The 13,804-nt window shown below is 43.1% G+C and overlaps 1 protein-coding gene across 1 annotated transcript in view; it reads right to left on the reverse strand.

Moving 5' to 3' along the window:
• The window catches only part of LOC102479195 (contactin-associated protein-like 3), a 215,268-nt gene that overhangs the window by 42,736 nt on the left and 158,728 nt on the right, over nucleotides 1–13,804 (reverse strand). The window contains 2 exon segments of the mRNA XM_027769064.1: nucleotides 2,685–2,812; nucleotides 11,029–11,185. Of these exon segments, the coding sequence (XP_027624865.1) occupies nucleotides 2,685–2,812; nucleotides 11,029–11,185 (285 nt within the window).

Raw genomic sequence — 13,804 nt, forward strand, 5'->3', positions numbered from 1 at the left:
TTTGTTTAAATCCTAGGGAGGATGTTGATATTTTTATTCCCGACAGGCCTGGTTAGGCTCTGGTCACATGTTCCAACTTGCCTTTGGTGGGTCATGTCAGTTTTTAAGTGTTTGCAGTGTTGTTCAGGTCAGTCTCTCACACATACCCAGAGGCCTGCCTGCCAGCTCAGTTCTCAATGTTATTTGTCAGCTAATTATTAACAGGAATGCACCATATGTGTAAGCTCTAGAGGGAGCACAAGTTGTCATAACCAATTTTTGACCTGGCTTTCCTAACCTCTTTCCTCTCTGAGATTTTCCAGGTGCTTTCCAGCTCCCTGGTGCTCCCTTTTCAGTCATATAACCAGACAATGGGAGCTCTGCTTGGCCGCTCTGCTGCCCTCTGCTGCGCCGCTCTGCTGCCCTCTGCTGCAGCAGCACCCACATGCAGCGCCAAGCAGCAGTGAGCAAAAATGGAAAACAAAGCAACATGAGCCTTTCCAAGCTCCTGAGCCACAGGTGCTCTATCAGAGAATAAGGACCCCTTCCCTCAGTTCTGGTTCTTGTGGGCTCCTGAGGGGGTCTCTGCCACTAATGCCATGGGACAGCCTGGTGGGAGCCTCACAGAACAGAGATGTGATGGCCAGGCTTAGGGTCACATTGACTGGACTAAGGAACACCTAGGAACCCGAGTGATCATTATTCTGGGTGTGCCTGTGGGGTATTCCAGAAGAGATTAGCATCCAGTCTGAGTAGACTAGGTGGGGACTATCCAGTATTCCAGGACCTGTGGCTTGCAGACAGACTGCTGTGGGATTCGCAGCTGCCATATTGTGTGAGCCAATTCCCCTAATAAGTCCCCTCTTATGTATCTGTATCTCTCCTGCGTGTCGCTCCCTACAGGACCCTGAAATGGAGATCTGTCTGCTGCGATTGACTTCAGAATCCTGAGAGAGCGACTTCATACATTCTGTCCAAGTTCACAGGTGCTCTCTGTAGGAGAGATGGGATTAAGGTTCACTCAGCTTAGCTGGAAACAGAACTGTGGTCTGCATTTACACGTCCCAAGTGGGGATGTCTATGTTCATGCTATTGTCAGTGAGGAGAGCTAATATGCTCTGCTGCTACATTCTGACTATTGGGACCTTAGTATTTTGATTAAGGATATATAAAACGAAACACATATAAAACACACACAAACATATGTATTTTCAATAGCAAGGTTGGATAACACCAGGACTTTCGAGCCACACCTCACATGGAGCCTCACAGAGGTTCCATAAACTGCACTGAGGCTCCATAAGCCGCACTGAGGTCCTGCCTGGCTCAGAGTTCCACATGGCCATTGTGGCCTTGGGGGCTTGCACCTTGGTCTCTCCTCTGGAGTGCCACTGGAGAACTCCAGGCAGAAAACTGACATGGAACCCTGGTCCACTCTGGTTGCTATGTTGTGTGGGCTCAGTGGGCAAAGACAGGAGTGGGTAGGCCAGTTCTGGAGCTACCTGGTCACCCAGGCAAGGGTGGCTGGGTATGGGGTGATGAGAAATGATGGGATTCTCCATCCATTTTAGAAATTGCAGGCAACAGCATTTGCCAATGAATTCCATGCAGATTCTAAGAGGAAGAGAAAAGTTATGAGCAACTATATTTTCCATCTAAGGAGCAACAGGAAAACGGAGCCACCATTGAGCTGGGGAAAGTTGTGAGAAACATTTTGTTCTTATTTCATCTTTCCCACGTTCTGACATGCTGAGTTCGAAATGCAAGTGGAAGTGTAGAACATCACTTCAAATACAAAAGTTAGGACTCAGGGTTCCAACAGTCATGTGGTATTTAACTTGTGAAACTGGTGGGAAAAGACCACCAACAGAGTGCAGGAGACACCAGGCCGAGAGCATGTGATGCCCCAGTGCTATCCTGCTGTGAGGTGAACGGAGCCTGGGGAAGAGAAAAGGAGGGAAGCCAGGGCTCTGTGGCATCTGGCTGTCAAGCGCAGAAAGTAGAAAAAGAGTGAACCATGAGAGGGTTCAATGTTGCCAACAGCTCAACTCAGAGGAAACTGAGAAATTAAGAGGGGGCTTAGCCACACCCAGGTCACACCAGTGACCTGGAGGAGCTCCTGGGGAGTGATGGAGAAGAAGGCCAATTAAAGATGAAATACATACATATTTTGTTTATTCCACTTACTTGGGGGAGTTAGAAGCATTGAGGTTTCCATGGAAACACTCAGAACTGCCAGAAGGCATCAATGAACAGATACCCTTGAAGAGGCCTGTCCTCTCGTTTTCTCATGGTCTTACAGCTTAGGCATTCAGCAAAGTGCCTTGTACTCAGGAGGTCCAAATGAGATCTTTGCTAACCATGTGACAGAGTATTTTAGATGATTCTATTAGTCTTATTAAGTGTCATATATACACTGGGTCATTGGAAAAGTCATGACCCATTTTTGTATAGAAAAAATGTCATGACTTTTCCTACAAACCAATGGGGGGAAAAATATATATAACCGAGAGGTAATATGAGTTTTTCCACTTTTTCCTCAATTACTGTATAGCATATACTTCTTCTTTTCTAAGTTAATATATCCCTGATGAAATACAGATTACCAGGACAGGCGACATCATGAAGCCATTGCTGCTACACTTCTCATAAAACATGGACGCATATGATCAGGAGTTAGGCTAGTTCCTGTTTCTTCTACTTACCGTCCCCTCGGCAGAGCAGGGGCCCCAGTGTGAAAGCCACTTCCAAATGTGGTCGGTCCACATCTGTTATCAAAACCTGAGTGACCGGAAGGTGCTCCTTATGAGAAAGGACTCCTATGTCACTGGTCCTGGGAAAGAAACAACCGTCTGAGCAGTGTTCTGAATGGCAGACAGACAGCGCTCACTGCAGTTCAAGAGGTATTACGCTACATTTGTGCACACAGGACAGCAGGGAAATTAAACTGCTCGACTGAACTCTCACAAACCCAGGAGTGGGTTTAACGAGGTCACTTGAGGACCAGAGTTCACTGCTCATATTCCTGCCACTGCGAAGGCTGGGCGGGTCACAGTGGTCAGGGGTGCCTGCGAAAGACATAGATTCTGCAGTTGGGCAGCTCAGCGCACTTTCCCACTAAGCCTCGGGATAGGGCCTCTGTAACTACACACCCAAGAGGGCAATCTGCCTGCACAGAGGCCACCTGATGACGAGGTCTAGGATTTCCATTCTCAGAATTCTACTACAGGAGTTTTAAAAATTGTTACTGTGGTTATTGGGCATTTATTTGTTGATGCCAGACACTTAGAAGCAAAACACAATACTGATTCAGAAGCAACTTGGGGTAGGATCCAATGCACTGCTGACATCAGGAAGTGGATGATGTGAGTGAATAATCTGTCACCCTCTGCCCTCTAACTGCCCTCTAACGGCCATCTGCTCTCTAACTGCCCTCTTCTACGGCCAGGCCCTGTGGGTGGAGGATGTGGACATCAAAAATGCCAACCGTGACACCACTGGGAAGTCAGCAGGTATTACAGACTCACAGCAGTAACAGGAACATGCCGTGTGAGTCCGTATTTGGGAAAGCATTCTTATCTATTGTCCCAGTGCAAAACGGACTGGGACCGGAGCCAGAACACGGGGTGCCTACGCTAGCTGTCCCAACACCCACCCTCTGGACAGTCAGATGGTTCTGCACCTCTGAAGATGTTCCTATTTTCACTGAGTACTTGAATGACATGTGTTTTTCCGATTTAGGGACAAGTACTGGTGTGTCTAGTTGGCTTTGTAATGAATGCTCTGTGTCTGTGCAGACCGTAGCAACCTCCCCAAAATGACGAAGCCATCACTTACTCCAGGATATACAGGAAATACACCTGAAGGTGCTGCTTTCACAGGTCAAAATAATCAGTGATTTAAATGGTCCAGCTTACCTTTGAAGGTACAAAATTAAAATGATTAAGATTTTTATCTTATTTAAAAATTTGAGTAACATGGCAAGCAGTGCATATGGTTAAGATATGAAAAGATATGAAATGAATATCCTGAAAATTTGCACACAGGTTTATTGAGTCAGACTATTTCTAAATATCAGACTTCTTAACAACATAGTGAGGCACCAGGTGGAGTGTAGTTAAGGAAGCAGGTCCCACATGGCTGACTGTAGTTACAGTCCAGGACATAGTGGCTTGAAAATCATACTAGGTGCATGTGTGTACATTTCCCAAATCCTGAGAAAAATGGAGGTGAAGGGGGGTGATTTCTCACTTTCCCTCTTACTATCTCTTTCCATCTCTCTCCAGTAAGCACATGCACCCTATGGCAAAAACCTTAAAAATAAAACAAACATCCTGCTCCATCCGGGCAGGCCCTGTGACTGCTGCTCATGACACAGGCAGAAAGCTACAAACACATGAGCATCCAACTTGGTGTGGGACAGGACGGTCAACACAGAAGGTGCCACCAGGCTATGGCAGGTAGAGGTCAGCCTGGGAATTTACATTATGTGAGGATAGTGCTCCAAATTAATTCTTGAGCTTGCCAATTTATCTCTAAATATCACATATAAGGATTTTAATTCCTGTCATTGCTATTTTGATAAAACACTCTAAAAGGAAAATACAAATGTATTAATTTTGTTGAGGATACTTGAATTTTCTTTTTTTTTTTTTTTGAGAGTTTTTTGCTATAGGGCATGTGTGCTCGCCAGACAGAGAGAGACAGAGAGACAGAAAGTGAGAAATCACACCCCAGGGGGGATGGCCACGCCACAATCCCTTCTCCTCTCATGATCTTGGGCACGCATGCGCACGCACCCAGCGTGAGTTTTAAGCCACTGGGTCTGGGACATGAACCGTGGTCGACTATGTGGGAGTCCAGCGACATAGCCATTACGCTAACTCCTCATCCCAGGACACTTGAATTTTAAAAGACAATTCAGATGCTACACTTTTTAATGTAGAGAAAGCTGCACTTTTAAAAAAAAAACACTAACAATGAAGAGGGTTCTGAAAATACATAAATAAAATCATAATGTGGATAGTACGTATTTTTTTCTTTTCAGATAGTATGTATGAAAGTGAATATTATAATAGTATTTCATGATTTGTTGTTTGCAAAATAAGTTGCTGAATCCCAGGGAATTTGTAACAATTCTTATTTAAAAATTGCATATTAGTGCAGGCCACTCCCAAGGGTGCTTCCTTTTTGGAGGATATTGTTAATTGTCATAGTCATTGGACTCATTCAAAACTGCCCAATTTATAGTTAAATCTGTTTCTTCTTGCCTCCGTACTTCTTCTAAAATTTGTAAACATTGCATTTCTAACCATGATAATCTCTCACAAGTTTAAATACTCAGTAAGATGATTTCCAAACTTACCTCTTTTTTTTTTTTAACTCAGTTCCTAGTGCTCTAGAAATTATTCTTATTTTTCATTGCTTCTCAGTGGATTTTTGTGAGGTAAATAACTTTCAGTTGTTAAGAAAAGTACTGGAGAAAAATACAAAGTCCACTTTCATGTTCACTCACTATTCGGGCAGAAGAGGGACTGAAAGTAACCTAATTATCATCATCCAGAATTACCTATTTGAAAGCTCCCAGGTTCTCATTTTTTACTGTTCTACCTGCTCATCCCTCCAGCAAACCCAAGTTGTATTGATTACTATGACATGGAAATACACCACGCCATCTGGGAGAACTGGTCTCCACCTCGTCTTCATCCTCAGAATTATCTTAGCCACTCATGCTCATTGTTTCCCCATCATCGTTTTAGATACAGCTTGCCAGAAAAAAATAAGCAAATGTTTGTCCCTGTTTTGAAATGAAATGGAATCAGAGAAAACATCTGAAGGAGACAGACTGAATTTCCCTAAACACGGCTGTAATGTCATCCCTCTCATTTGGGTCTTCATGATTTTTTTTTTTTATTTTGTCTTTTTTCTTTTTTCTTTTTTAACACCAAGAAGGAAACCTCGACATGACTAAGTGTTATGGTATCTTTTCCATAAAAGTCTTACATGTTTTTGCACCTTTTTCTGAAGGACTATACTCTCTGCGGCTTTTGTACATGGTTTTAATATTTTCTTCTGGAAATACATTCTTCAATGGAATTGTTACTCTGAGATTCAGTCACCTTGCCAAACTCCCATTAATTTAAATAATGTTTCTATATATTCTTATAGAGTTTTTTGTAGTAATAATAATGCTTGCTGTTTATGAATAATGCAATCTTTATTTCCTCACTTCCAATCTTTTGTTTTGAATCATCTTATACATATATTTTACCTATTATTTTCTGACTTAATTGCATTAAAATCATTGAAACTGTCTATATGGTAACAACTCATAAAACTTTTTGAGTTTTGCTTTACGGAATATTGGGCAACCAGTTTCTGAAAATATTTCAGACATGCTTAATTATGTCTTCTATAATTTTATGAGTCTAACAAATCAAGTTGTTAATTTTGGTTTTAAAACATTCTATATCCTTATTAATTTTGTCCACTGGACAGGTTAATTCCTAACAGATGTACACAGAAGTCTCCCTTTATCCTGGATGATGAGTGACTCTCTTGTCACAGTTCTGTCATCTTTTTCCCTTACATATTTTCATTAGATGCATACAAGTATAAAATTGTTTGTTCTCTTTGGTGAAATTGAATAACTATTTTGGGCCTATAATTGGACATTTTAAACTCTCTTATTCTGTGTGTATCTTCCCAGTAAACTTTTATCCCACTGTTTCACTCCTATTATTTCTCATTTTTAATTCAATTTAATAACTACATTTAGATAGGTAGTATGTCACATCTGTGTAGGATCACTCACATATTTCCATCTTGTTTTGTATTTGTTGTCTCTTCTTTATAAATCTCATGTCCTAACTTCTTCTGGATAATTAACTGAGGTTTTATTTTTTGTTTTTGTTTTTTTTTTTTGTTTTGTTTTTGAGAGGTTTTTGCTATAGGGTGTGTGGGCTCACCAGAAAGACCGAGACAGACAGAGAGATAGAAAGTGAGAAATCACCCCCTGGGGGGACACACTACAATCCGTTCTCCATTCTCCTCTCAGGATCTTGGGCATGCACGCACATGCACCCAGCGTGAGTTTAAGCCACCGGGTCCCAGACTGGAACTGCGGTTGGCTACATGGGAGTTCAGTGACATAGCCATTACGCTAACTGCTGGTCCTAGTGCCCTGTGTAAGTTTAAGCAACTGGGTCTGGGACTAGAACTGCAATCGACTACATGGGAGTCTAGCGACATAGCCATTATGCCAACTGCTGGTCCCAAGATTGCCCCTTCTTGTGCCTGTCTACTTGCTTTTACTTTGTTTGCCTTTAGATTTTAGCAAATCCCTTAAAGTTGAACTTAGTAATATGTTAAACTATTTGCTTACTGATCTACTACTGCTTTCCCTTGAGTTCTACATCTGCACATTGAACCAACTGTGGATGGAAAATATTCTGCATAGTTAAGTATACGATGGTTGTGCCTATATCTTAACATGTATAAACTTTTTTCTTGTCATTATTTCTGAAACAATATTTATATAGCATTTACATTGTAATAGGTATAAATAATCTAGAGATGATTTAAAGTATGAGGAGGGATATTGTTGTTGCTTGCAGATATTATACCATTTTATATCAGGGACTTGAATATCTGAATTTTGGTATCCACAGGGGTCCTGGAGCTAAGCCCTGTGGATCTCCTCTTGGGATCTTGGGCACACACGCACACGCACCCAGCATGAGTTTAAGCCACTGGGTCTGGGACTCGAACCACGGTCGACTGCTTGGGAGTCCAGCGACATAGCCATTACGCTAACTGTTGGTCCCGATAATTAACTGAGTTTTTAAAATCTCATTTTTTCCTCCCCATGGCTGATTTGAATGGTGCATGCTACATTCTTTTATTTATTAAATTTTTTAGGGAGATTTTTGCTAAAGGGCTAGTGCGCTTGCCAGAGAGACAGAGAAAGAGAAGACAAGAAATCACTCCCCAGGAGGGATGGCCATGCTTCAATCCGTTCTCCATTCTCCTGTCAGTATTTTGGGCATGCATGCACACAGTGTGAGTTTCAAGCTGCTGGATCTGGGACTTGAACCACAGTCAGTCATATGGGAACCCAATACCTTAACCACTATGCAACCTGTTGGCCCTGATGTTTCATTGTTTTAGAGATTATGCTTACATGTTAATGTGTATACTTAAAGCATTTTAATGCTCATAAATATTCACTAAAAAGGTTCAAATTTCAATATTTTTATTTCTAAAGATTCTTTTAGGTCTTCTATAAATCAGAATCATCTTGGTCAACTGATTAAATTTGGGGACCAGATGTTGGCATGGGGTAACTCTGGGACTGATGCATGTGAGAAGGTTCATGGTTCAAATCTGGAGACCTCCTGAGTATGCTGGAGTGTGGTGCCCACGATCTGGAGCTGGCAGAGGCTAGGGGGGAACTGCGGCATCAAGACCTTGTTTGGGATGTTGTCTGTCTTGCTCACGGAAAAAACAAATAAACTTTTTTTTTTCCTTTTTTTGGCTTTGCTATAGAGTGTGAGCACCAGAGATAGAAAGAGAGAGGGAAAGTGAGAAATCATCCCCAGAGAGGATGGCCATGTCACAGTCCCTTCTCCTCCACTCTCCACTTGGATCTTGGGCACATATGCGCAGGTACCTGGCATGATTTTCAAGATGCTGGGTCAGGGACTTGAATTGTGGGGTCAGCCATAGGGGATCCAGTGCTTTAACATCCATATCATGTCCTGGTCCAAAATAAATTAACTTCTGAAACCAGATTAAATGATTGCTCTCTCATGCTGCAGTCCCAATATATAGATATACATGTAGGAGGGGACTTCAGAATGTTACTGAAAAATGGGAGTTAAAAGATAAGTTTATTCTTGTGCACTTTTCTTGTAAAAGCCATGCATATATTTTTCACAATACACATTTTCCATGAGTATTTTTTGAAAACCCCTTGTATGGATGTGTATTGTTAAATGTTACTGATGCCTGCTATTTACCTCTTTATTTCTTAGCCTCGGAGTTTACGCATTTCTTTCCTCACTATTTTTCCTTGCGTCTGTGACCGTACTTACAAGGTCACATTTTTTCTTTCATTCTGAAAATTCTTCTTCAGAAGTTCCTCTGTGAGGTCTGCTGACACCCTGTCCATCTGTCTGTTTGGATCTTTATCACTCGCTTTTTGAAAACCTCAGCTGCGGAAACTTCTGAGTCTGACGGTTATCCCCTCTGCAGCCTGTGAGCAGTGTGTCCTGTGCCCTGCGTGGCCAGCTGAGGTCTGCCGACTGCCTGACTGCCTTCCTTTTAAGTCTTTGTTCATGTCTGCCTCTTTTAACATTCCTTTTACTGTTCTTTGATATCACCGTGGTTTGTCTGTATTAGGTTTGCTTTTATTTATCCTGCTTGGTATCTCAAATCTGGAAGTCTCCCAGCTATTTGAATATCGCCTCTTTCAAATGGCCTGCCATCTTCTCCTCTGAAACTTCATTCAGACACGTGTTCGGTCTTCCCGGCACCACTCCTCGGCCGCGGCCCTTTCAGAGGCTCTCTGTGCTGTATTTTCTGTCTTTTATGTACATGTCGTTTTCATTTTACCACCCTTCGGATAGGTATCTAATATCCGATCCAAGAAGTCTTAGATTTCAATGATAATTTCATCTCTAAACATGAGTTGGGTTCTATTGTAAATCACAGTGTCTTTGTTAGGAATATCTGATGATCTTTCTCATGTTTTAATTCCATGGCTTGTTTCTGAAACGAGTCACGTATTTATGTTACGGTTCTAACACACCCGTTGTCTGGGAGTTCTAGGCACCCACTCCTACCCTACAGGTTTTCTGTCTTCTACCTCCCTCCTCTCGTGCTCTGGAATGCTGCACTGTGAGCTTGTGTTTGGTGGCACTTAGACTGTCAGAACTGCGAGGACCACACCGAGGGGGAGCAGGCCTCCAGTCAGGATTCCAGGTGATGCCATGATGAGCCCACGTAGCTGCCAGCCTCTGGTCACAGGTGGCACGGTGGCTAAGGTACTGGACTCCCACGTGCTGGCACCTGGGTAATAAAAATCTGAATTCCAACACTGTGTGAGGGTGGGTCTAAGGCGTGTTTCTGAGGAGTTAGCGTTTCTCCACCTAGAGGGCCACTGGGAGACTTGTCCTTGGCCTTCTTCTCTTTGGACCTTGGCCTCTTAAGATCCGACTGTGTGTAAAGTGGGTGCTCATCCTCCCCCATCCCAGACTGACGGCCTCCTCTGACTTCCCCGGGGTGGCCATTTAACTGCCCAACAGAAGTCAGGGAGGTCGGAAGAAACCCAGGTCAGCGACAGGCCAGACAACTTAACTTTAAGCAATCTGATGTTTTATTTCCAGTGGATGGGAAACATTAATCTGGCATTTCTATTTTATCTTAATAGAAAAATAAAAAGGAACATAATTATTGATAAGTATAGGGAGCCAAAATGTACCTCCCCAAAGAGATTCTTTGGCATAATGTGGTATAATTATGCAGAGGGTCTGCAGATAATTAACTTTAAAATAAGAAGTTCACTATTTATAAAAGAAATGTGTATCTATTCATATCAGCGCCGTAGACAGTGAATCCCAGCAGGCTTTCCTGATACTATCCGCTGCCTTCCTCGGGCCAGGATGGAGAGTACAGGTCACCCTGGCCCAGAAAGACAGGATGCTTGCATTTCCCCTGCTTCCTCCGGCTGACTCCAAACCTCCGCCTCCCGTAGGACGCTAAATCCCAGTCACTGGCCTTTCCTGGGGCCACGCGTGGCTGGTGCACGTTACAGTACACCTGCATGCCTTTCTTCCTATCAATCTGCCCATTTGCGAATTTTCAGTGAACCTCAGAGGACAAACTCCTTCACCCCTGCTACGTAACAAGAAATGGTTATCTTGGTATTTTCGGCTTCAGGTTAATGATGGCCACACCAGGCTTATCCTTTAACTAGCTAGGGGGTAGCTCTTTATTGTACTGCCTGTCCACTATCAGTGTAAGGTGCAGGGGGAGTACGGAAATCACCATTCGCTCCGGCCGGCGTCGCAGTTGCAGTCATGGCGAGAGTCAATGCAGGTCCCCTCGACTCCGCAGGCACACTTGTGAGCCTCAGGCAGGGCGCCTCCCCAGTACGTGTGTGTCTCACTGGTCCTTCCAACCCACCAGCTCACTGGGGGCCCATCTGAAAGACAAGTGTGAGAAGGTGACCCCCTCTGTGCCCCCACTACCTGCTCCCAGCGCCCTTCCTCGACTCCCCCTACCAAAATGGACTCTCGCAGAAGTGATCCCATTTTAACTGTATGGTAAGCTAATTTCTAGGCCGACTTCAGATACTTGAAAATATTTCAATATCAAGATTTGTTACATCCATGCTTTGTTCTTTTAGTAGAAAATAAATGAGGTGTCTCTAACTCCCTCAGGCATGGTATTGATAGATTTCTTACAAGGGTTCCAATTACGTAGTTTGTTTGGAAATAACATTCACAAAAGAACTAATGTATACACTGAACCTGAAATCTGTCTGAGATTCTAAAATGCCAGAAAAGAACATGTTATTACACAAATGTGTGGTTTACTCATGTGAGAACACTGACACTTCCTACCCTGAGATGCATGCTTGTGATTTTTCTGAAACAGAAAGAACTGGCTCTTTGTGTGGAAACTACAGAAAAGACACCGATGGGCCTTTCTCATGCTGAGGTGGATCCTGGGCCAGAGCAGCTCCGAGCCCACTGCAGCCTGTCCGTCAGCCCCACCACCTCCTCGGCTAACTGCAGCTGGGCCAGATCCTCGACTCTGCAGGACCTCTCGCTTATGCTGTAGACCCCACCAGGAACTCCTGCACACCAGAAAAGGGGAGGCATGTGCGGGGCGGTGGGGGTGGCAGAGGACCCCAGTTTGCGGAGGATGGGGCAGGAGGGAAAACTGAGTGATCAGTTGGCTCTGCAAAGATGCTTCTGTTTATTTTTTAATGCATTGAAAAGTTAACTCTAGGGGGTGAAAGATCTTTATAGCTCACTGATAATTAATAGATATTTTCCAATAAACCATTAAAAGATGTAACTATTCAACTTTTATTCTTTCACAGATTGAAGAGCAAAGAAATCATCTTACACAAATGCACAATGGTAGTTTACACTGGAGTTTTTAACTTGCTCTATGAAATAAGAACCATCGTGTGTTCATACAGGAGTAACCTGGAAAATTCATGCATGGAATAATTCAGAAGAACAGGATGAATACTGAGAGGCTGAAAGGAAAGGGGACAGGAGGACACCTCGAGTGGGAACAGCCCTGCTCCCTGACCCCAGTCCCTCAGTCCAGACACAGGTGCAACCCTCATGGCCCCTGCAGTCACAGAACGGTGACCAGACAGCTCCAGCGCTCTGTACACTCATCTGTGCCTACCGTTACACAGGTCAGTGTAATCGTTTTAAAGAATATTAGGGCACTCCATGAGAGGACTTCAAAACGTTCATGGAATTAACGCAACAGTTTAATATGGTGCAAAAGATTTTCAAACTGCATGCGTTATTTTTCGTAACATGAAGACCCCTCATCTCTATTCTAGTTAAGAGCATCTGGGACTCCCATCTTTCCACCCCTGGGCCAGGAGCTGCGAGGGAGAACTGGCCCCTGAAACTCCAGTCCCAGGACCCCCCAAGCTGGAAACCCCTGTCAGCCAAGTACACTTTTTTTCTCCTTCTCCTCTTTCATTTGTAAATTTCTCTCTTCTCACTACCACATAGGAGGGCCATTAGACCTACAGACACCCCACTCCCATCTTTCGACCCCTGGCGCACTAGTGCGGCGTGCGACTTTTTCTTTATTTCTTTATTTTTTTCTTATTTTCCTCCCACTGATCTGGTCCTTACTCCCTTTGTCTATAGCACCCTGGCAGTTTTGATAGGTCTAGAATGACACTTCTGAAATTGTCTAGGATTTTAAGACTCTCGGGGATCCTCCCTTTCACTGAACCACCTGTGAAGAAGGAGATACTTTTCTTTGTACATCTGAAGGGTATGTTTTTCCTTTGATCACATTGCCCAAAACAAATAGAAGAAAGACTTTGGCAGTCTTCATTCCGAGGCCAACAGGGAACACTCTTGCTCCTATTCGAGGAAACGTTCTCCTAAAAGGTATTTCAAAGGGAACGCATCTCCCAATGGTTAGAAGTAGAAGAAGAACCTCAGGTCTGAATAAAGAAAGGAAATATGTCTCCGACAAAAGAACACAGTAACTCCCTTCCTTTTCTTGAAAAAATAGAAGACGTTACAGAAATGTCCGAGATAGAATTTAGAACATTCATGTTGAACAAAAACTATGAGCTGGAACAGAAAGAGATAATGAATTACAGATGAGAAAGTCCTTCCACGATATGAAGGAAGAAATGGACATGCTAAGAAAGAATAAGATGGAACTATTAGAGGTGAAGTCTGTAATACAAGAAATCAAAAACTCTCTCGAAAGTATTAAAAGTCAATTAGACCATGCTGAAAATCGAATCTCTGATGTAGAAGATAAAACTTCTGACCTAGAGAAAACCACCAAAAAGATAGAGAAAATAACAAAAAAACATGAGGATAACATATGAGAAATACTAGATTCCAGAAGATGTCCTAAAATCCAAATAATTGGTATCCCAGAAGATGAAGAAACCAATAAGGGCATGGAAAACCTATTCCATGAAATCTTGGAAGAAAATTTCCCAAGTCTAGAGAGGCAATCAAGCATCCAGACCCAAGAAATACAAAGGACCCCAAATAGAATCAACCCAAGAAGATCTTCCCCAAGGCATATC

The sequence above is a fragment of the Tupaia chinensis genome, unplaced genomic scaffold (genome assembly GCF_000334495.1).
Source record: "Tupaia chinensis unplaced genomic scaffold, TupChi_1.0 Scaffold148378_1, whole genome shotgun sequence".
NCBI classification, from domain to species: Eukaryota; Metazoa; Chordata; class Mammalia; order Scandentia; family Tupaiidae; genus Tupaia; species Tupaia belangeri.